The sequence below is a fragment of the Ctenopharyngodon idella genome, chromosome 11 (genome assembly GCF_019924925.1).
Source record: "Ctenopharyngodon idella isolate HZGC_01 chromosome 11, HZGC01, whole genome shotgun sequence".
Lineage (NCBI taxonomy): Eukaryota > Metazoa > Chordata > Actinopteri > Cypriniformes > Xenocyprididae > Ctenopharyngodon > Ctenopharyngodon idella.
The window spans coordinates 25,607,303-25,631,324 of record NC_067230.1 but is presented as its reverse complement, the minus strand read 5'-3'; the positions used below and the strand labels follow the sequence as shown (position 1 = coordinate 25,631,324).

Below are 24,022 nucleotides of genomic sequence, written 5' to 3'. Positions count from 1 at the left end.
AAAAAATCTAATTATATTTTGTTTTTATCTCTGAAGACTATAGATGTGCTTCCTGTTTCATACAAATTCAGCAGTTGTCCTCGTTTTATCATTGCTCATGAAGTGTTTTGTAGTCAGCCTGTGTGTTTGGAGGGGAGCACAGAGATCGTTGATATTGATTCGTCTAGTTTCCGGTGCTTGTTTGGAGAGACGTCGGTGTGAAATGCCTGACCGACTAAACAGCTCTGGCTGGCCGCTCTCTGCTCATTGTTCTAATTACAACAAGCATAGTTTGGGCCCCCTATGTTTTGCTTTCCGAATGTGTGTCATTGTGTGCACTGCCTCTGCTCCACAATAGTGCTTCCAGAATGTTGTCTTGAGGGCTTTGTTGTCCAGTGGGCTCACACGAAGACCGTGGGGCCATCCAACGTGAGAAAAGCCCTCCAGATGATCATGTCCCATCATTTGTTAATTCTTGTTTTTTGCATTAGTACACACAAAAAATTAATATGAAGTCCCATACTGACTGCATGTCTCGCTGCTCACAACCTGTAGGATGAGATTATTTTGGTGTTTTTTGATTTCAAACAGATTTGCTTAATAATTCTCTTTCTTTTGCCCCCAGAACTGAAGCGCATTGTTCAGTTGGACCTGGACCTCAAATTCAGAAGCAACATCAGAGACCTCTTCCAAGAGTTTAACCATTTCCCTTCTGAGGCCGTCATTGGAATTGCACGTGAAATGCAGCCAGTTTACAGGTATCTGCCACAGCTCTATGTACAGTCATTTGATTGGGTTCACTGTTCTTAAATTTATGTTCCCTACCTAAATCTGGTGCATTCATACCAAAAAGTATGAAAAAAGCGCTATGGTACCATATCAGTTATGATGTTTGAGATGTTTTTTTTAAATGCATCGGTAGTGCTTGAGATTTATATTTATACATATAGTTTTAATGATAGTTTTAACATTTTATGGTTGTTAAATGTAAATCAAATCTAAACATGAATAATGATTTTTCATCCTGTAAAAATAAAACACTAAAATCAACATTATAATGTAATTTATTTAGACAAAATAGAATTTTAATACCTGTAATTTATTAGTTATCAGCTATTACATGAAAAAATGTTGTTGCATTCCCCTGTTGTTTTAGTATTATTTATATTGTATTATTATAGTATTTATTAATATTTTGAATTTGCTTTTATTTTTTATATTTTCAGCTTCATATGAATTTTAGTTTTAGTCATTTTGTTTTGTGCTTTTGTTATTTGTATCAGTTAGCTTTTTTCTCTTAAGCTTTCATTTATTTCAATTTTAGTTGTAGTAATTTTAGTACTTCAACTTAAATGTTAACCTTGAATTTTAGTTGTCAAGGCAACATTTCTAATTTACATTTAAGTGTATGTTTTCATTGTAATTTATATTTAATTTCAGCTTTATTTCAAATGCCAAAAACAATAAAAATACCAAATTGTTTTGTATTTTACATGGTAATACCATGGTAATTTGGATATGTACCATAGTAGTACAATGGTAAATATGATGGTACATGATCATGTAGTACCATGGTATATATCAAAATCTCATAGTATTACCATAGACTTTACCATGGTATCATCAGTACTGGTTTGGCAATAAGTACTAAAACTATACATCAAACATCCAAAGGAAATAGAGGTGCAGTCTTTTTTTTTTTGCATCCAAGTTTAGCAAAATGGTGACATTGGCAGCTCTAGCACAGTCCTACTGTACAGTTCTACTGTTAAAGCCTGAAAGAGACTGGACAACCTGTTCTCCTGGTTCACACGGCATGCCTTACAGAATGTCGGAATGGTCAATGCTGTTTGTCTTGTGGCCTGGCAAAGTCAAGCTGGACATGAAACTGGGACACATTTGGAACCGTACAGAGGTGGAAGCCTTTTCACAGTGTTGTCCAAAAGCCATCATGTGACTAGAGCTTTCAGGAAACTGTTTCAATTAGCTCCAGTGTTTGGCCACCGAAACATGAGGAGGAAGCTCAGATTGGTGATAGGAATTCACAAAGGAGGCTGTTTTTTTTTTTTTTTTTTTTTTTTTCTTTTTCTGGTTGCTTCCTACTAGTGTGTGTGTGTGTGTGGTTCTGTGTATGTGTGAGAGATGGAAGGGGGTTGTGGCCTTAAAAACCCCCAGAAACCATTCAATGATGTTATGTCTCCTTTGAAGCAAGGCGGCCTTGCTTAAACAGACTTTCCTAGTTCATAAATCTTTCAGTCCACCTATACAGGCACTAATGTATTAAACAGCTTTAATTACTAGGATCTTTAACAGAAAGGTGTCAAGACCCGCACGATTGAACATATAGGCACTATAGCAGTTCACTGGATGACACTAGATGGCGCTGTAGTCACCACCATTCCCTTGTTGTCCTACATTCCCATTAGACCTGTCTCACTTCAGTCAGGGCCTTCGTATAAGAAAACAACAGCAAATTTTAGCAAGCACATCTCTGTTAAAATAATAATTCACAATATATTATAATAACTTACCAAAATTGAAAACCTTTTATTATTTATTTTCAACAATGTGAATGTCTCAGTTGAGCATTATTTATTTGTATTCAGTACATTTCACTGTGAGATCTTTGGTAAATCAATCGCATTTTGGCGCAGGCTTTGCAAACAGACTTTTACGATATGGATTTGACAGTAATGCAACAACATGTAAGTAACTGTGTTCATTCTAATGCCTGATCTGATATGTAATGATTCATGTACAGTCAGATGTTCTTTGTCTATGTGTCAGTAAATCAACTAAACGGTCAACTTCACATTATTTCTCTTAGTAGGATGAAAATAATCTGTTATTTAAACGGTGATTAAATTATATATAGAAAGTGATCAAAGAACGCTCCCTAGAGCTGTCAATCAAACAGCACGCTGGAGCAATTTGGGGATGAACTGTACCTTTATAGGGTTAGTTCACCCAAAATTGAAAAATATGATTTACTCATCTTCAAGCCATCCTAGGTGTATATGGCTTTCTTCTTTCAGATGAACACAGTCAGAGACATACTTAAAAATGTCCTGGCTCTTCAAAGCTTTATAATGGCAGTGAATGGGGGGCCCAATTTTTAAGCAAAAAAAAAAAAAAAGTGCATCCATCCATCGTAAAAGTACTCTACACGGCTCCAGGGGGTTAATAAACTCCTGAAGTGAAGTGATGGGTTTTTGTAAAAAAAAAAAAAAAAAAATCCTTATTTAAAACTTACATAAAACTATAATAACTAGCTTCGGACAGACACCGTACACACAGATTTGTGGTGGAAGCGTGACCCCTGACGTAATGACAAACGCTTAAGTGCAGAGGATTGAGCAAAACAAAACACTGGTCACAAATTAGGAGTCTAAAATGAGAAGTTTTAAACAGAAATGATTTTGATATAAGAGAAGAGGGGCTTGAGTTTGTTGCACAGCATAATTTGATTAAATCGCAAGAGGCGTCAAAGCTTATGCTGCTCCTACATCCTACGTCTCACATCGGCTCACAGGTTACTCTGTAGGGAGTTGTAGTTGGTTGCTTTGAACGATTATATTATATTTTACTTCAGAATGTTGCATTCGACAAATCAGAATCAAGTATTTCAGAGAGTGGTGTCAATTAAAGAGTGATATTGATAGATGTGACCTTTCCTTACCTGGTGTTATAAGGTCGCTATTGTTTTCATTCATCCATACAAGCATTTTGAAATCTAACATTTCATCATGTTTTGTCATTACATTATTCATCTGTGTATTTATTATTTTGTAGAGGATCTGGGAAGTAAACTATACTTCAGCTGATGTGGTAGTGGTCAGGCTTTCAGCTGTGCGAGGAGCTAATATTATTTCTGGATAAAAGAAACGAGCTACGCTGATGGAAAAATTGTCCCCTTGAGAGGTTTTTCTCCACAACAGAGTGCAGGTTTTCCACAACCGTTCTCTTGACTACACACTACTGTACGCAAACAATTGAGAAGGATGAAAAAAGCATAATCAGCCAAGAGATACTGTGGTACGTCAGCAACAGCAGCACTGGGGTTTGGTGATAACATCTAACACCTGTGCCAGTACAATGACCCCCTAGGCTGCTGTAATAAACTTTTGGTCTTTTCCATGCCTTCTGGCATAGGCCTTAGGCTTTGTTGGTAATGCTCCCTATGCTGCCAAAACCTCTCGTTTCCACTGATGCAGCATGTTCGGGTGTCTCTTGGCACTGAGGTGTGTGGTTCTTTCAGTGTTGTTGCATTACTCTTGCTGCAACTGAGGCAGAAAGAACACACAGCAGGGCTGAAGATAGCTACCGCTGTTTCTCTCCAGAGCTGTTCTTAGCTAGTGAAGAGTTATTTTAGCTAATGTGCTTTTTAGCTAATGAAGTGAGTCTTTAGAAAGAAATGATAGGCCAGACTTTACAGCATGGTGAGTGTAACTATTTTGGGGTTCACGTCTGAAAGACTTACATTACATTACATTCTTGCTCATTTGTTTTGCAGGTTGCCTCTTTGATTTTCTCTTGATATGGATGGGAGTAAGTTGGTTGTCATTTATCCGGAGCAACAGACAACTAACAACTAACCCAAATGGAGCAACTAACCCTAACACAATAAAGCATCAAGCTTTGCAAAACATTTTTTTTTTTAAATTAGTATTTTTGTCTTGGTTTCCAGTGAAATATATAAACACACATAAAGATACATTTACGTGAAGCAAAATATTTTAAAATATAATTAATTAATTAATAGAATATATCTGGAATTATATAAATGGTAACACTTTAGTATAGGGAACACATATAAACTATTAACTACAACTTTTCTCTCAATAAACTCCTAATTTACTGCTTATTAATAGTTAGTACGCTAGATATTAAGTTTTGGTATTGGGTAGGATTAAGAATGTAGAATAAGGTCATGAAGAATAAGGCATTAATATGTGCTTAATAAGTACTAATAAATAGTCAATATTCAAGCAATATGCATGCTAATAAGCAACTAGTTAAAAGACCCTAAAATGAAGTGTGTGTGTGTGTGTGTATATATATATATATATATATATATATATATATATATATATATATATATATATATATTAATTAGTTTAAGATGTTGAGAATTGCATAAGATATTGAGACTTGTTTTCAGAGATTATATGTTGAATCAAGTATTTTTAAAGCGTACATTTCATAAAGGTTTGTTAGGTTTATGCTTAATTGAAAATATATTATTTAAAATAAATATACATAATAAATTAAGAAGAATAATAATGATATATGATTATATAAAATCATCATAATTTTAATTTATATAAAAATATTGTATAAAACAATATCTTAATTAGAGATACAGTATATTCTATGAAAATAATAACCTAAATATATTATTTTTGCCTGTCAAGTAAATGTACATTTTTTTTTAAGGGTGTATATGTATTTATTACTGGAAAACAATACTTTTTTTGTTTGTTTTGTTTGTTTTTTTAAGTGTAAAAACTATTCTTGGATTGAACGTACAACCTTTTGGTTGTGCTCCCAGACCTTTAAAATCAGCATAAATCATTTGCTATGCAATTTTACTATTTTTATGTATAGGATATTCAATTAGATAAACTGAACTTTATCCATTGGGAATTGATTGGAAAAGTTATTATACCATGCCACCCCAGAGTTTTCTGAAAAATCTTTTTATATTAAATATTAAAAGGAATTTAATGTTACTATTTGGGGAGATTTGAACATATTTGTGTTGCTTGTATAGAATGTATGAAGCAGGACAGAAAAGCTGAGTGGGATGTAAAGAGGTGCCAGAGCTCAGGATCACTTGAGCCTCTCCCTTCCACTGGCCTCTATTCTGATCGGACCAGGGCACAAAATGGAGCATGGCAGCGTGCCAGGGGTCTGGAATCCTCGCTGAGCGCATGGCTCTGAATGAATGCAAACACAGAGCTGGGAATTCTCTAATCGGATTGAGAGCTTCAGTATGTCAACAATTACACACACCCTTTACCTCCCTGTGGAACTCAAACATAAATTATTATTTGTTTATGAATACTCCTATTTATTTATTGCTTGGGTATGAAAATTAAAAAAATGAGTAGTTTTCATAAAGTCTGGATGGAGATTAGTTGTTCCGAGAAGAGAAATCTTTTGTAAACAATCCGTAAAGACCTATGTGGTTTTTGAGACTGCCTTGATGCTGCTGTCTTTGTAGGCTGCTTTAAGATTTGGATCAAGCATCAGTGTGCAAAATTGCAAAGCCATTTTTTGGTGTCATTGATATTTGGGTTCTTTCAACTATGGAAGAGGTCTGTAGACATCTCTTTAACTAAAGGTCTTCCTCCATCTCTGTGTGGTGGTTTTACAGCGCATGCAGATTTCATGCAGTGGCTGCATATTAAATTGTGCCGTTTGCACCTGAAAATCCCCTAATCTGCTAAATGTAATACATGAATATTAAAATCCTGAGAGGGAAGCTGGGGTCAAAGGACAAACAAATGGACTGTAGAGGACAAGCCTATTCAGATCTAAGTTACTCCATCATCATTTAATCATTTTAGTGGGTGATTTTAGATTAGTAGTTGATGAAAAATGGTAATTGCTATTACCTTTACCAGTTACCATTGTGGCTGAGTAAATGTATGCAGTATCAGGTTTTTGTATCTATATAAGTAGAGACAATAAATCAATCAATCGTTTTGATTGAGGGAAACAATATATATTTCTAGTTTCAACTTTGTATATTCTTCAGACATTCCCATTTAAATGCATTTAAGTGACTCACATCTGGTTTTTGACCATTAAAAATGGGTAAAATTCAACCATTTCAAAATGGACCTACATTGAGATCCCCATATCTATGGAATTGAACCATATACAGCCTGAAATCTGACGATTTCAACATAATTTGTTCTTCATCTGTTCCTCTTTGAAAGAAAAAAAGTATAAGCTGTATGAAAAGTGACCCACATGTGGTTTTTGACAACTGAAAATGTGTACAATTTAACAATTTACTCATTTTTAGAGCCATATGGAGATCCCAGTGTCTTTGGAATAAAGCCATATAGGGCCTTAAAGATATACCAAAAGAAAAGTTTGTTAAAAACCAAAATATAAAAGGATACTAAGAGATCTTTAATAGTTCTTGAGTTACAAGCATGCAAACTTGGAGCAAAAAACACAGAAGTTCATATAATGCAACAAAATGGCTGAAGTCAACAGATTTTTACTAATAGACCTACCAATCTCTGTGTAAAATTAAAATAATAATGCTGCCATCTTTCTAAAATCATTTTTACCTCCTGTAATTTGGCTCCAAATCTCAGGTAAAAATTGTCATTTTGAATTGCCTTTACAAAATATTGGATTACTCAGTAAATATACATCCATGACATGTAATATTTTGTAATATCATTATTTATGTTTGTCTTTCTTCAGAAAAATATTAACAAAATCAAAAATTTGAGCCGGGGGAAATTTCTGAAGTTTGGTTGATATGACACTGAATGACCTTTTTTTTTTTTTTTTTTTTTGTAACACACACTGCGACCAAGCAATATGTTTAAAAGTGGTGTTAGAAATGGTTTGTCATGTCCAGTGTGTTCTGTCTTGTCTGACAGTGTTCTTTTAGGACTGTTTTCGCCATTACAGAAGCTTTTGTGCCTGTGTTCCCTGTCCTGATGTTAACCCTGATGTTCTTTTGCTGTGTGTGTCTGGGAGAAGCCCCTGGTGGTTTGTTGGTGAGCACTTGTCTAGTGTCTATCATTTAAGTAGTGTTCTTGTGCCATTTTCTCAGCTGTGAGTTGTGAAGGGCCTGCCTTCTGTCCGTGTTAATTACAGCAGCAGCGAGTCTTGTCTTCAGACAACCATTTAAGGTGCTGTCAGTCTGTGTTACTTTACACATGTTCAGTGAAACACACAAACATCTCAGCTACATAGCCGATATTTACGTCTTCCCAACCACCCTGAATAAAGTTTGTCCAGCAAAGAATGGAAGCATCAGACTGAAGAATTTTGCAATGTTTGCTCAAGCACAAAACAAATCTGCTCCAGCTGGACATCGTTTGTCATTAATCTTGGCATGTGCAGATTTGGCAGTCCAGTCAGACTGTCTGTGCGCTCACGGATAACTGGAATTCCTGCTTGTCTGATGAAGATTTCCCTGAAATGTCTAAAAAATATTTTTTTTGATATGGTCAAAATCATTACAGTGCAAATCTTTGATTGTTTGAAGCATTTTAAATACTTTTCAGTAGCGCAGCAGCTTTTTTACGGGTTTTCCGGGGTAACCGCTGCTTTTCTGCTGTTCCATCAGTGCCCTCTGCTGTCAGAGAGTGAACGTGCACTTTCATTCAGCGCGTCTCCTTCATTTGTTCCGCCATGTGCTTCTCATGCACATTGGGCTTGTTTACATCTGAGTGCGCTTCCCTTTGACGCAGCATGAGCGGTTTTGTGCATTTTTTTTTATATGGTTTATGGGGAAAGTATTCTTAAAATGCATTATAAGAATTGGAATAATTCATAATAAATAATTATTCACGGTATTTTGAAGTGCCCGCAATAACAGTATTGTGCATATTCATTCTCGTGATATATCTTATTACTGAATATCGGCATATGTCTAATTAGTATCTCATAATTTTGCCTTTTTATGACTTTATGATTTACCAAAGCATGATTTTTTTTCTTATGTGGTGTCATAATTGGGCTTCCGTAACTTTGACATTGTTAGTTGACAAAGTAAAATAGAGAGAGTGTAAAAAGTCTGTGCATCATTGTATAGTTAAAGAAACTTTGCATAGTGCATTTATGCATAGAAACTTAAATTTTATATGTAGGCTAAATTTGCATGCTAATGTGCATTATACTGGGCTGTGTTCCATCGTTTGTCTGTGGTCTTTTTCAAATTCCAGTTAGCCTGTCAAAGCAAATTCCCCATGAAATATAAGTAGATCAGAAGCTTTATTTTTCCAGTATCAGTGTTGTGATGACGTAAGGACATTCATTGGAGCCGTACTATTTGTTAAAATGTTATATCGTTCCAGTTTTTTTTTTTTTTTTTTCCCCAGGAGTTGTGATGCCAGGCTTTTTTCTTTCAGGACAGGAAGTGATTGCAGAAACAGCCAGGCCTTGTGGCAGTGCTGACAGGACTCCAGTCTATACAAACAGATTTCTATCTGTACTCCTGTGTAACCATAGGGCTTTGTCTAGCCTCAGGGTCTGCAAATTAAGACCCGTGTCCAGTCCGTAAACACTCCGGCTCCGGATCTACGTCACTTACTGCATCTGGGCCCATCCTGCTCTCACTTACTGTATTTGGCACCACGTCATTACCACTTCATGTTTTTTTTTTTGTTTTTTTTCTCTAGTGCTTTCTCTCTCTGTTCTTTCTCTGCTCTGAGCTTTAACATTGTTTGGAAGGAAGGCACTCTTGCTTTCTGAACCAGTTGTCCTGACATAAACATTATGTCAGGACTTTTGTGTTTGGATTTTAATTGTGTTTGGATTTGAACTGAGACGTTGCAGAGTATCTGGTGCTGTGCCATCTGTGAACAATGAACATACACTAGTGAACATTTATTTCACAAAGTAACGCATTGAATTAAACATGAGATTTGGAAGTAGAAAGTCTAAAATAGTATTTTCTTGTAAAATGTATTTCATTAATCCTTGTTTTATTTAGGCTACACTTTGAAAAATTCTAGATTTTTTTTTTTCTGGATTTAATACTAAATGAATCAAATTCATTCTGTGACATTCCACGTTATACAGTAAATTCCATTTTAATGACTGGATGCTGCGATTCTGTCCACATTTTCTACATCCCAATGGTTTGATGGTACTGCTATTTAACTATGATCTGCGTGCATCCAAACAATGTTAGTATGGAAATGTCATCTGACCACAGTTCAGAAATGTCTCATTGTTTGTTTCATGAATAGATTCAATTTAAATTTTTTATGCCAGAACTCACGCAGGTTTTCACAAGGATTCATTTCCCCTGCTTTTCCTCCATCAGGCTCGTATCTTTCCTGTCTGTGTCTCGCTCGCTCTCTTCCCCTCCAATCATTCTTTTCCTCTGTCCCAGTTAGTTCCTGACTTTTAGAGCTGAGCGTTGATGGATGGGGCTTCCCGTGGCCTCGTTCAGCGGCTGCCATCGGCAATGAAATGCTCATCTTTGATGACACATTAAAATTCAGCTGGCTTCTCCAAGCGCCGTGTTTAATATTTCACAAACTTGTTGCATAAGATCCCTCTTCCTGATTCTCTTCACATACTCTGCAGGGAATTCCAGCAAGTCTTATCTTTACTTACCACACTGATTTTATATTAATAGCATCTTTTGTGTTTGATATTTTGTTGTTGTTGTTGTTGTTTTGTAGGTACTCTGACTTCTTGAGATGTGCATTGTTATGAAAAGGATGAGTACACGTTAATCGTATTAAGTGTATGTCTTTTAAGGAATAGTTCATTGTTGTATTTGAGTGCGGAATCCCTTTCATGCTCATGGTGACACTGCTAGAATTCCTGCTACTTTTGTCTGTATCATAAATCATAGTAGATCAGATAACAATATTCAGCTTTGAACTTTAGCCAAGGGCTTTGTCAAGATTAAAAGTAGCACACTGCGTTTCAGTGGTCAGCAGGCGGTAAACTTTTGAACTTTGTTCCCTGTTCCCAGAGGGCATCATCATCCCTTTGGTACTGTTGTTTGAATTTGTCTGATGTCCATATAACTATGTTACTAGTTCTTTTTTAAAACCCTAGCGAGCTATAAGGCAGCATCCTAATTGTCACAGACAATTGTAAGCAGCCATTTTGGGTGGCATTCGACATGGGAAGTGTCTACCACATGATAGACTTTGATGTTAAAAAGTTAGTTCACCCAAAAATTCCGTCATTAATTACTCACCCTCATGTCATTCCACACCCGTAAGACCTTCGTTCATCTTTGGAACACAAATTAATATGTTTCTGATAGAATCCGATGGCTCAGTGAGGCCTCCATTGCCAGCAAACACTTTCAGATGCCCAGAATGCTACTAAAGACATATTTAAAACAGTTTATGTGACTACAGTGGTTCAACCTTAATGTTATGAAGCGACGAGAATACTTTCTGTGCACCAAAAAAACAAAATAACGACTTTATTCAACAATATTTCAAATTGATTTCAAAACACTGCTTCATGAAGCTTCGAAACTTTACAAATCTTTTGTTTCGAATCAGTGGTTCAGAGCTTGTATCCAGCTGCCAAAGTCACGCCCCCCAGTGGTGAACCATTAAAATTTCGAAACACTTCTGACATAACAAAGCCTCGTTTACTGAAATCACGTGACTTTGGCAGTTTGATACACGCTCTGAACCACTGATTCAAAACAAAAGATTCATAAAGCTTTGAAGCTTCATGAAGCAGTGTTTTGAAATCGCCCATCACTAGATATTGTTGAATGAAGTCGTTGTTTTGGGGTTTTTTTGGGCATCTGAAAGTGTTAATTATCTTGCTGGCAATGCAGGCCTCACTGAGCCATCGTATTTTATCAAAAATATCTTAATTTGTGTTCTGAAGATGAATGGAGGTCTTATGGGTTTGGAACGACATGAGGGTGAGTAATTGATGAATTTTCATTTTTGGGTGAACTAATCCAAACATGTTGCTAACATGTTGCTAAACTAACGACACAACACTCTAATGAGCATAGAATGAATATTTTTTTATAATTTTTAATATATATATATATATATATATATATATATATATATATATATAATATATATATACATACACATACATATATACACATACAGTGTTGGGTAGATTACTTACAAATTGTAGTCAGTTACTGATTCCAAATTACATGACAAAAATTGTAGTTAGTAATGTAATCTATTCATTTTAGATTTGATTACTTTTTAGATTACTTTTGACCAAACTCATTTGTCACATTGATTTGAACAGGATAAAAAAAAATACAAAGAGAAAGAAAATATATTGCATTCTTTATCAACAACATGAAGTGCATTAAATATTAAGTGCATTACGTCAGGGGTTCATGAGTTTAATGAAAAGCCATTAAGTAAATCATAATTAATAAATAATAAATATAGTCAATAAATAATTTTAAAATAAAAACAACCAAAATAATACATTTACTAAAAAATATTTTAAAAAAAATTTCACCTGTCATGTATTAACTGACATCAGAAAAACGTGAACTTTTTACTAATTATTTTTGGCTTAACTTATTAATTTAAATTAACCTAGGGCAAAGATGACAGCTGACAAAAAGGTGTAAATATGAAATGTGAATTTGCACATTTTAATGTGTTTGAAAGACAAAAGCCTTCCAGAGACAGTAATACATGGTAAAATGACTCCCTAAGTGATAATTCAAGTAATAATTAATGTGTTCGTCAGGAGCTGATTAGATATGCAATGTTGCAATGTTGAGAAAACACTTCTTAAAAGTGAAATGATTTCTGTAAATCCAGTTTTCAGGTCTTAGCTTTCAGTTATAGTCACATGACTAGTGGCTGGTCTGTGTGTGCAATTCCACAAACCTGATAGAGCTTCTGAACGTATATAAGCAGTAGACTTTTATAGAATGGAAAATTTTAAATATAGCAAAGAAGAATCAATGAATAATGAATATGATTGTTGAGTTCACATAATATAATTCTTACATTATATTACACCTTCGCTCTAAGAAAAGTAAAAATTGGGCACAATGTACAGTTACTGTTTTCTGTATTGATTTTTCACATGGTATTTTACCTGTATTTTGAATTACGCATTGCATTTTGTTTTAGGGTTAAAGGAAACAAACAAAAACAGATAATGTCTTACAGTGTTCATTAGGCATTATGAGAAGACTGTGTATTGGGGGATGACAGCATTGTTTTTGTTTCTGAACCACTTTTTTGGCACATAGAAATGTTTGTTCTTGTAAAACACAAAGAGCTCAGTACAGATTGTTCTTTCATTTTTTTGAGAGCCGCTGTTTGACATGTTTCAAATAGGCGCTTGGCTGCCTCTGCTTGAGGCAAATAGCAGATCATTTCCCAGTGGCAGGTGCGGTGCGTGCTGAAGCTCCAAACTGGTGACACACAGGATTCCTCAAATGATTGAGGAAAAATAGCAGAAAAATGAGCTAGCACTATGAAGTGACAGGGTAAGTGTCAGCAGTCTCTCTCAGTGCCTATAAAGAAACTTAGTGAAATTGTCAAACCTTGCCTTTATTAGGCTAGAGTGTTAACTTACTCTACAAAATTTGAATACTTAATTAAATATTTGTCAAAAAAATCTTAAACTGGTTTTGATGAATAAAGCTTCCTCCTTCTCTTTGTCACACTGGGTGCCTTAATGGGGTGGTAATTTTCATTTCTCTCCCTTTTTTGAAGTCTTCTCTTGTTTTTACACAGGTTCTAATGTCCTAAAAAGCAAATCCATTAGCATTTAATTTGTTTTTAATAAAGGAGAAAGCTCTGAAATACTCAAGCTTCGAGCAACTAATTGCAGTGTGTTGTTGTGTCAGGTGAGTGGCTCTGTTACACACAAGCTACATGGTGTTTTTCACCGCAGTAGCTTTCACAATATATGGATTTTCAAAATCTTCCACCTATAGTGTTTGTTTATTTTTGGTATTTTTGGACTTGAGAAATGGATTGTGTATAAGTGCATAATGCTGTCGTTTCCAAGAATGAAACCATTTGAAGGAAATGTTTATTTCATGTGTAAAAGCCCATTGGGCCTATTAGCCTTTAAGAGGCAGTGGAAATATCACCTCGTTAATGGTGTTTCTTAAGGCTAGCTTCACTGTAACTACTGCTTTTACTTACAGGATTTGGACAAAAATCTAACTCGAAATATTTTAATTATTCATATCCGCATCCATCCAGAATGCCCTAGCAAATGCAAAGCAGTTTTATTTTAAATTTAATTTTGATTTGGTAAAATAGACTGAAGGCCATGAACATTTCCACCACTTTTTGAAATGGCTGTGAAAATGATGTTTAAAAACAATGTTTGGAATAAAATGGCTGTATATATTTTTTGTAAATATTTTTATAAAATCTTCTTTAAAAATATAATACAATGTAATATCATATATTTTTATAAAAATTGTAAAATGTTCTTCTAAAATATTATTATATTATACAGGTGCTGGTCATATAATTAGAATATCATAAAAAAGTTCATTTTTTTATTATAAATTATTTTTAAAAATGAAACTTTCATATATTCTAGATTCCCTACATGGAAAGTAAAACATTTAAAAAGTTTTTTTTTTTTAATTTTGATGATTAGAGCGTACAGCTCATGAAAGTCCAAAATCCAGTATTTCAAAATATTAGAATATTTCCTAAGATCAATCAAAAAATGGATCTGCAAAACAGAAAAGTTCAAGTTCTTTAAAGTATGTTCTTTTGTGCACTCAATACTTGATTGGCAGGACATATTACAGCAAACAACTTGCTCCTAGCACAAATTACTGCATCAGTGAAGTGTGGCATGGAAGTGATCAGCCTGTGGCACTGCTGAGGCACTATTGAGCCTTCAGATCATCTGTATATTGTTGGATCGACTGTTTCTCATCTTTCTCTTGAAAATATCCCATAGATTCAGGTCAGGCATATTGGCTGGCCAATAAAGCACAGTAATATCATGGTCAGCAAACCACTTGGAAGTGGTTTTTGCACTGTGGGCAGGTGCTAAAGTCCTGCTGGAAAAGGAAATCAGCATCTCCATAAAGCTTGTCAGCAGATGGAAGCATAAAGTGCTCCAAAATCTCCTGGAAGATGGCTGCATTGACTTTGCACTTGATAAAACACAATGGACCAACACCAGCAGACGTCACGGCCCCCCCAAATCATTATTGATTTCAGAAACTTCACACTAGACTTCAAGCAGCTTGGATTCTGTGCCTCTCCAGTCTTCCTTCAGACTCTGGGACCATGATTTCAACATGAAATGCAAAATTTACTTTTATCTGAAAAGAGGACTTTCGACCACTGTTCACTGTCCAGTTCTTTTTCTCCTTAGCCCAGGTAAGATGCTTCTGACGTTGTCTCTGGTTCAGAAGTGGCTTGGTAGTCCTTTTCCTGAAGATGTCTGAGTGTGGTGACTCTTGATGCGCTGACTCCGGCTTCATTCTACTCATTGTGAAGCTCTCCCAAGTGTTTGAATCGGCTTTACTTGACAGTATTCTCAAGCTTGCGGTCATCCCTGTTGCTTGTGCACCTTTGCCTACCCGATTTCTTCCTTCCAGTCAACTTTGCATTTAATATGCTTTGATACATCACTCTGTAAACAGCCACCCCATTCAGTAATGACCTTCTGTGACTTTCTCTCTTTGTGGAGGGTGTCAATGATTGTCTCCTGGACCATTGCCAAATCAGCAGTCTTCCCCATTAGTGTGCTTTCAAAGAACAAAAGATACCCAGAATTTATACTGTAGGGATGGTCATTTAATGAAGCTCAAATGTAAATATTCTAATATTTTGAGATACTGGATTTTGGACTTTCATTAGCTGTACGCTCTAATCAACAAATTTAAAAAAAAAAAAAAACTTTTGAAATGTTTTACTTTACATGTAGGGAATCTAGAATATATGAAAGTTTCATTTTTTAAAATAATTTACAATAAAAAAATGAACTTTTTCACGATATTCTAATTATATGACCAGCACCTGTATTTTAGATTTTCATCTGTCATTTTAACCACAGCTGTATTTTCTGATGCTAATTTCAGAGGTAGTTTTTCATGCATCCTTAATACATGCTATTAAATATTTTTCCACTTTTTGTTGTTGTTGTTGTTGTTGAAAAAACACCATGGTATGCATTACTTGTTTGCATGCATCCATTATAAACGCATTTCCATTCCTGAGTCATTACATGACATGTAAAAGCCATCTAGTTGTTGATCGTGTTGATTTCTTCTAGATTTTTGCTGCAGAGCACGTACATCCTCTCAGATAGACAAATAGGTCTTGCCACTCATAAAAAAGACAGTAAAACTAGACATGAAATGTGGAAGTGCCATCTGACATTCCTCTGGAGTTTATGGAGGAGGCCGTTAAACAGCAGGGAAAAGTTGTTTGTGTTAAAATGTCAATGCTGAGCTGAAGAGATGACACAGGAAGTTACCATTCTTTTTTTTTTTTCTCAACCCACACTGTTGATGCGCATTTGCGTGGTGACACCCGCCATTTTTGACTCTGACTTCACAAATTCCATTTAAAGACTGAAAAAATGCGGCTATAATTGGGATGTTTCTGAAGCTTCATTCATTAGGTACGGCTCAGGCACGTGCACATCCTGACCCAGAGTGCTTCAGCCACGCACTTAGATCTAGCATGCCGCATTTTTCATATCTCCTCATGAATATTTAATTAGAAAACTCACAGAGAATGGTCTAAATATTCTGTCATACCACCACAGAAACGCAGGTGCTGGAATTAAAGGGATAGAGATGCACAGAAGTGTCACTGTTTCAGTAATATGTTTTAACATTTTTAGTGCTTGGACTGATTGGGTGCATTAATCTTTATCTAAGGGCATTTTCACATCTGGCTCGTTTGGAGCATTTGTTTCGAAACCTGGTGCATTTTCTCCCTTTGTTCAGTTCGATTAGGCATATATGAACACGGCAATCGCACTCGGATCCACACTGAAACAGTCGCTCCGAGAACGCTTGGTCTCGGCTCGATTGAAAACGAACTCTGGTTCGATTGAGGCGAGAAAGCAATCCGACTCAACGGATCAACGGACTAATCGGTATCATAATAAAAGGAAATGTGTTATATAAATAGCAGCAGTGTCTGATTTACTGAGTTTTTGTGGTGAGGAATGTAAACAGGTGAACTAATTACTGGACAGATTTACTTACATGTGATTTGCATAAACACATTTTGGTATGCTGTGAAATGTTTCCTTGTGTAAGCGAACCAAACCAAGAAGAAAACGCAACATTGTGCAAATTTAGTCCCTGTTACGGAACAAAGAAAACGACCTACAGGTGTGAAAACGTAAGGAATCGGTCACTCCAAAATGATCATTTTGTCATGTCATTGTTGAGCAGTATGCCATTTTTCTGTGGAACATTATGTTGAAGAATCAGTTTGTTGCACTTTTCCAATGAAGAAGCACTGAACAGGGTCTGTCAAGGACAAAAAAGGGACAAATAAAAGTAGTCCATTTAACTGGAAATTTAACTCTCAAATCTCATTCGTGAGTTTGTTTTTCTTTGTTAAAATGTATTACTTGATTTAAACTTGATTTAAGCATGCATTCATACATTTATATTTGTTTTATTTGTAGAATTATTGTGTATTAGAATTAATACAAAAAATGTTTTATCATATTATAATTAATTTACATAAGATAATTGATTATCGGAATAATTGTTAGTTTCAGCCCTACTTTTATGGTGCTTTTGTTCTTTTTTGGTAGTGATGGGAGAAGCTTTTCGAAACTTTAATCAATTGAATCAATTGACCCTTTGCCGGGAGTTTGATTGACAGGCGATCTAACCAGTCATAACGCAGAATCCGCCATTTTGTCCGACAAAGCAGTCAGGGGAGTTAGATTAACGTTGGTGGACTTGAACTTGAAAATGATGTGTTACTGACATTTTTCTGTGGTTGAAATGTGGTTCATTCATGTTTATTTGATGATATAAATTAAGAAATGATCGGTTCATGAGCCGCTTGATCTGAGGCGCTACAGCGATCTGTCATGACATATTAAAGAGCCACAAAACGGTATTTATTGTTTAAATTTCTTTAAAAATTACAAATTTTTGGAATTTGAGACTTTGTTTCATATCAAAAGTAACCTGCTCTGTCTTGTCTGTCGACGCGTTGTCAGCTTCCTCTTTGCTCTGCGTTGTATTTTTCACTGCGTGACAATATTTTTGACTTGTCGGACATAGCAACAGTAACTAAAGGGGGCGGGTCTTCACGAACGCTCAATTGCTTTGCAAAATGATTAGCTGTTTCGAAGCGTTGGAAACGCCACACGCTAGTAAAATCCATGATATTTCGAAACATTTAGAAACTGTTATGACTTAAAGAAGACTTGTTTACCGAAATCTCATGACTTTGGCAGTTTCATTTGAGCTCCAAATCACTGGTTCAAAACAAATAATGCAAAATTTCGAAATCGCCCATCACTACTTTTTGGAGATTTTGGATTTTACAAAATATCATATATTTAACACAAGAAAGTAAGTCATACAGATTTGGAACAATTTGAGGGCAAGTAGATGATTACCAAATTTTCATTTGTTGGGTAAATTCTTTTGCTTAAAAATGTACTGTGTATCTTTACAAACAAAATCTTTCGACATGCAAATTTATGTTGGCTGCATTTTAAAAATAAAACATGCAGGACAAGCCTTTAAACAAAGAATTAACTTTATACCTGAACTTTATATTAAGACTTGTTAGAGGAACAGGAATCTCACAGAACTCTTTCAACAAAGCTTCAAACTTTGGAGTGCCCCTGAGTTAGTGTTGTCATGTTCTTGTTTACCTGTGCTCCTGTTGACTAGCAAGCGTTCTCTACGAAATGCTCCCCTGGATTGGACTTCCACGAAATTGGAGTCTCTGGGAGAAAGATAAAAGCTTTAAGTTTGTGTCATCCCATCTGGTTCTGTTCTCCTGCTGTCAAATGAGCGGTCCAGGAGCAGCAGCTTCAGAAATCTCTTTGTTGTTTCCTACACAGCTTGGGCTTTTTAAAAGCAAGAGAGCATCTATGAACTTCAGGAGAACCTCTGAGGAATTCCCTGCAGGGGGCATTGACTTGATGGATCAAAGCTACTTTGAATAAGCATAGATTTAGCACTCCACAGTCTTCGTTATGAGCAGTGCGTGGTCTTGGACTTTCACCAGCCCACATGCTTCGTCACCGCAAAATCCCAGTTCATAAAACATGCTAGGATTTTCAGGATTTTCCACATGCCACAGCCCATGTGTTGAGTTTGCCTCAAGCTTATAGCCTTGGGTCAATCTCACATCAAAGTCTCAGATTTAATTTTTCGCTTTCCAACTTAATACTTCAGAGTTATTATGATTTAGCCATTCTATGTGACTACTTTAGCATTGTTCAGTCTGAACTGAGGGTTCTGGTTCTCTGTTGTAGAACAGCTCTCTGTTGCTTTTAGACCTTAATGTACTTATTTATGATTTATGCATCCTTCACCTGAAATATTGTTCTTCTGCTATTGTCTGCGTACCTTTTTTTTTTTTTTTTTTTTTTTAAGCTTCACTATTCTTCAGTGAAGTCTCTACTCCCTGAAACAGCATTACTTTCACCTCAGTTCTTGAGCTAAAAACAGCTTTATTTGCAAAAATTGATTTGCTTTGAGTTGAGAACAAAAACCTTGGCGGAGTCAAATTTCTTTTTCCGTTTTTTTTTTTTTTTTTTTTTCTTTTTTGAAGGGTTGAAGGGTTATCTGTATCTGTAAACCTAGGTATGATACTAAAGCTATAATTATTTGCCTAAATCTTCTCTCCAATGTCTTCTCTGTGTATTTTAGGCACACTTTCTGGCAGTACCGCAAAGAGAATCCCAAGTCCCGTGTAGGCGACCCTCCACCAGATGGTCTGCCTGGCTTCAACAGTGGCGTAATGCTTCTGAACCTCAATGCCATGCGTCGATCTACCTTATACAACCAGCTTCTGCAGCCCGAGCGGGTGGCCCGGCTCGCAGAGAAATACCACTTCCGGGGGCATCTGGGCGATCAGGATTTCTTCACCATGATCGGGATGGAGCATAGGGAACTGTTTTACCCACTTTCCTGTGGCTGGAACCGTCAGCTTTGCACTTGGTGGAGGGAACATGGGTATGGCGACGTCTTCCAGCTGTACTATCACTGCGATGGCCCGGTGCACATTTACCACGGCAATTGCAACACTCCTATACCTGATGATTGAGGGTCAAAGTGCGTCTTTGAATGCTACATTTTTGATTAAACTTGAATTTTGTTCGCACATATGGAACAAACTTTAAACCGAGGCAGAAGCGACTCATTGTTAGAGGTGTTAATAGTGTAGCATTACCATGTCTATCACATTTACACTATATACTCCAACCATTACCACATTATTCAGTCATTTAACACCCTTGAGGCTGTTGGTGCCTTTCCAAATTCGCTGAAAGAAATGGTTTAAATTCTAGTTCATTTTCTCTCAATTCAGTATGGCTTTGACTCAGCTTTCAGTAGTTTCCTCATGCAGGTGTCTCATCAAAATGCTCTTAGACAGCAGGTTGGGAAGGAGCCAATCATGGCGCTCTTTTCCTTACCTTGATGCCACTCTTTGTATTGTTTACAGGTGCAGTTGCACTCTTGCAGTCACATTGAGGTACCACTTATCTCCGTAATGCACTTTTTACTGTTTTTAATCTCTGTTAACTTTAATTCTGTGCAATGCATTCCCACTTTATGCCACATTCTCCACTCCATTTCTCCGTTTTTATGCAGAGATGATGGGGAAAAGGGTGTTGACCCACTTTCCTGAGTTTTTTGCATGTGTGAGTGCTGACGTTGGAAATCTGTTTTCTCTGTGATGTGCAACTGTATCGCCTTTAGAATAGCCAAGATAGCATCTAGAACATCTGATCGGTCTCATCAGGAAAACATTCTTGCCAAAGTGCTTTAATCCGCCTGAGAAATGTGGAAGTGGGATTTGCTGGAGTATTCCAAAGGGAACAGCCTCTGCCCCGAGGGAGATATACGCTAGATTTCGAGGGCAGAGCACTAGCTGTTGTGTTTGGCTGGCATTTATTGAGCGATGTTGCTGTTGGCGAAACTCTGCACAGGACTGTGTGAAATGCGCGTCATAATCTCTGCAAAGCCAAATCAACAGGCTGGAGAGAAAGAACTTGGTAATGAGTCCTCACATGTGTTGCCAGGCAGACATGAGATCCCACTTCAAGCTCTTCTGTGTTAATAGTTGAATATTGTGAAGTTAAGGACTGCATGTTTTGGGATTTCAGTTCATTTGTTTTTTGTTTTGGTGGGAGTGTAGTCATGTTTTGTCTAGCCGTTTCTGTTAAAGAGACCTATTTTTGACTGATCAAGTTAAAGGCAAAATTTTTAACTAATTAACCTTTAATCTGCTGGTCTCAGCAGAGTTTCCAATAACATAAATTTACACTTTTCCCCTGTTTTCTTTCTCATGTGATAATTTACATTTGGTCTCATTCATGAAAGATAAGCAGAGCATATTTCTGTGTAAATCTTACTTTGTACATTTATCGTTCAAAACTTTGGGGTCTGAAAGATTTTTAATGTTTTTGAAAGAAGTCTCTTATGCTCACCAAGGCTGCATTTATTTGATCAAAAATACAGTAAAAACAGTAATGTTGTAAAATTTTATTACAATTTGAAATAACTGTTTTCTATTTGAATTTAGTTTAAAATGTAATATATTCCTCTGATGGCAAAGCTGAATTTTCAGCATCATTTTTTATCATTATATCAATGTTGAAAACTGTTGCTTAATATCTTTTGTGGAACCCTTAATTTTTCATTCAGGATTCTTTTTTTAACAGAAAGTTCAAAAGAACAGCATTTATTTGAAATAGACATTTTGTAACATTATGAAAGTCTTTACTGTCACTTTTAACCAATTTAATGGACCTGTCCCTTAATGGATAAAAGTAATTTCTAAGTAATTTCTTTAAAAAAAAAAAAAAAAATCTTACTGACCCTGAACTTTTGAACGGTATTATAAATAGGCATAAAGGCTCATCACAATTTGCTTTATGAACAATTTACACAAAATTGGATTACATTTATCATATGCATTTTTTTGTGTGTGTGTGTGTGTGTGTGTTTGCCTTGTTTTTGTGAACAAATCTTTTTCAAAGGAACCACTCAGGGAAGATTGATGGAGCAAAACAAGTTCTTACAAACTAGACTTATACAGAACAGGTTATTTTTCTCTACATAGCCAACTGTTTTTCCTTCAATTTTGAGTTTTGAATGTAAAACAATCACTTGTTTTGTAATGTATGCCATAGAAATTGAATGTAGCTAATGAACAAAATTCCAGAAGTGAAGGAGTAATATATCTAATATATCGTTCTCTTAATTCAAATGTATTGTTGGTCAGAATAAAATTTCATGCTATTTCCTAAGTTTCTTTTACATTTCTCTTCCTTTATGCATTAAAAATGAGCAGTAGTCTACATGATTTTGCATGTTGTAGTGTGGCTATATCAGCTTGATTTGGAAGTGGAGCTCTCACAATCATTGGATCACTCTCCAGTTGAATTTCCAGGATGGGTTTCGGTTATTTGATCAAGCATCCTTATGTGTTGTGCGGAGTTCTGTGTCCTTTATCCCAGTTTCAACTTGTTCCAATTTTCACAGCATTGTCTGAGCTGGCAGTGTTTTGCAGCATGAGTGTCGAGGAAATCAAAGCGGCGATGTGACCTAAATTCTGTCACCTCAAAACACAATCATCATGATTTTCATCCTGTTTGTCAGCTGCTGCAGAGAATCTTTTGTCCCCCTGTTTGGAGTGTTTCTTATGTCCCTTTTTGGATAATTACATGTACATGTTTTATGTATAAATCATCTCAGAGTAGCAGTCTAGAATGATCTTTAGCAGTTTATATCAACTTCAATAAGATTAACAGCAAAATTGAGTGTTAACCAAAAGATTTTCTAATATTTGTTTTCCTTTCAGTAATGAGATGTTGTCTTGAACTCATTTGCAGTCTGAGGGGCCATTTACACGACACCGCTTTCAACTAAAAACGTAAAACTTTTTCTGCGTCTTGGCCGTTCATTTGCACGACAGAGTTTTGGGGGGCCTGAAAATGCAAACTTTTAAAAATGGGTTTCAAATTGCAAGCTTTGAAATCCATTATCATCTCCATGTAAACTACAAACACGCGAATATGTGATAATGTTGACGTCATGCGCATGCATATTACGTGTTCATTCTATAGACTCGTAGTATTTCTTTACAAAGTGACATTGCCATCTACTGGCCTGGCAGCATAATACAGCATTTTTAGTCGTTTTCACGGATCCGTGTGAAGGGGGATCATTTTGACAATGTTGTTGCCTGTATGTGAAAAATGTGAAGGAAAAGCTTTTCTGTTTTTAGTTCATCGTTGTTGTGTAAACGTACCCTAAATTCAAGTCCTCTTGAGCATTTTTGCGATTCTGGTAACTATTTCTGGTTCATCCCTACTTTAGATTGAATCTTTTATTAATTATAAGGCATGCATCATGAAATTGTTGTTATATCCCTAGTAGTGACAACTATTTTTTTACATTTTCTGAAGAGAATGTTGAGTTCTGCTTGTCTTTGCAAAACATGTTGCCAACTTTGTTGAAATTAGCGCAACAACTGGTTTTTGCCAATGTGTTTCGAATGGTTTCTAGATGGTTGCTTAAGTCTTTTTGGTGGTTGCTCAGTGGCTTTTTTTATTGTCTGTAGTTTTGTCAAAAGTACCAACTTCGTAACCAAGTCGAAGAGTGTCGCAGATGTCTATTTACATCATGTTCTTGATGTGTTGATCATTGTAGCCAATCACAGACATATCTATTGAGCGTGTGAACACAGTGGCCAATCGGACGTGTTTACGAATCCGCTCAACAGCGCTCAGAATGCTAGGGGAAAATGCTGGTGTCACATTTTTATAATTTCAGTATCGACTTGGTACCGTAGTCTGTACTTTTGACAACATTAATTGTCTGCCAAATGAAAATGTTAAGTCTAAATCCCTGTTCATATTGACAGTAACGTATTGGTAATCGGCCGTTATTAGAATTTTCAGCAAATCAGCATATTAGAATGACATGGAAGACTGAAAATTCAATTATTATCGCTCATTTAGCTTTTATTAAAATGTAATAACATTCAATTATAAATGTAAATGCCCAATTAGGGGTTTGTGCAAATCCTTAACCATAGCAATAGTCATAGTGATTCTTGGTCTAGTTCACACATGCCATATTGCTGGTTGTTAGTTGCCATTTTTTTATTCCTCATGTATGCATCTA

The 24,022-nt window shown here is 35.9% G+C and overlaps 1 protein-coding gene across 3 annotated transcripts in view; it reads left to right on the top strand.

Annotated features, from left to right (window-relative positions):
• The window catches only part of xxylt1 (xyloside xylosyltransferase 1), a 45,521-nt gene extending 23,381 nt beyond the window's left edge, over positions 1–22,140 (top strand). For all 3 annotated transcript variants that reach the window (XM_051912002.1, XM_051912001.1, XM_051912003.1), the window contains 2 exons: positions 605–737; positions 19,535–22,140. In XM_051912002.1, the coding sequence (XP_051767962.1) occupies positions 605–737; positions 19,535–19,931 (530 nt within the window). In that variant the 3' untranslated portion in view covers positions 19,932–22,140. The remainder of the gene's footprint in view (positions 1–604; positions 738–19,534) is intronic.
• Positions 22,141–24,022: the final 1,882 nt, after the last annotated feature.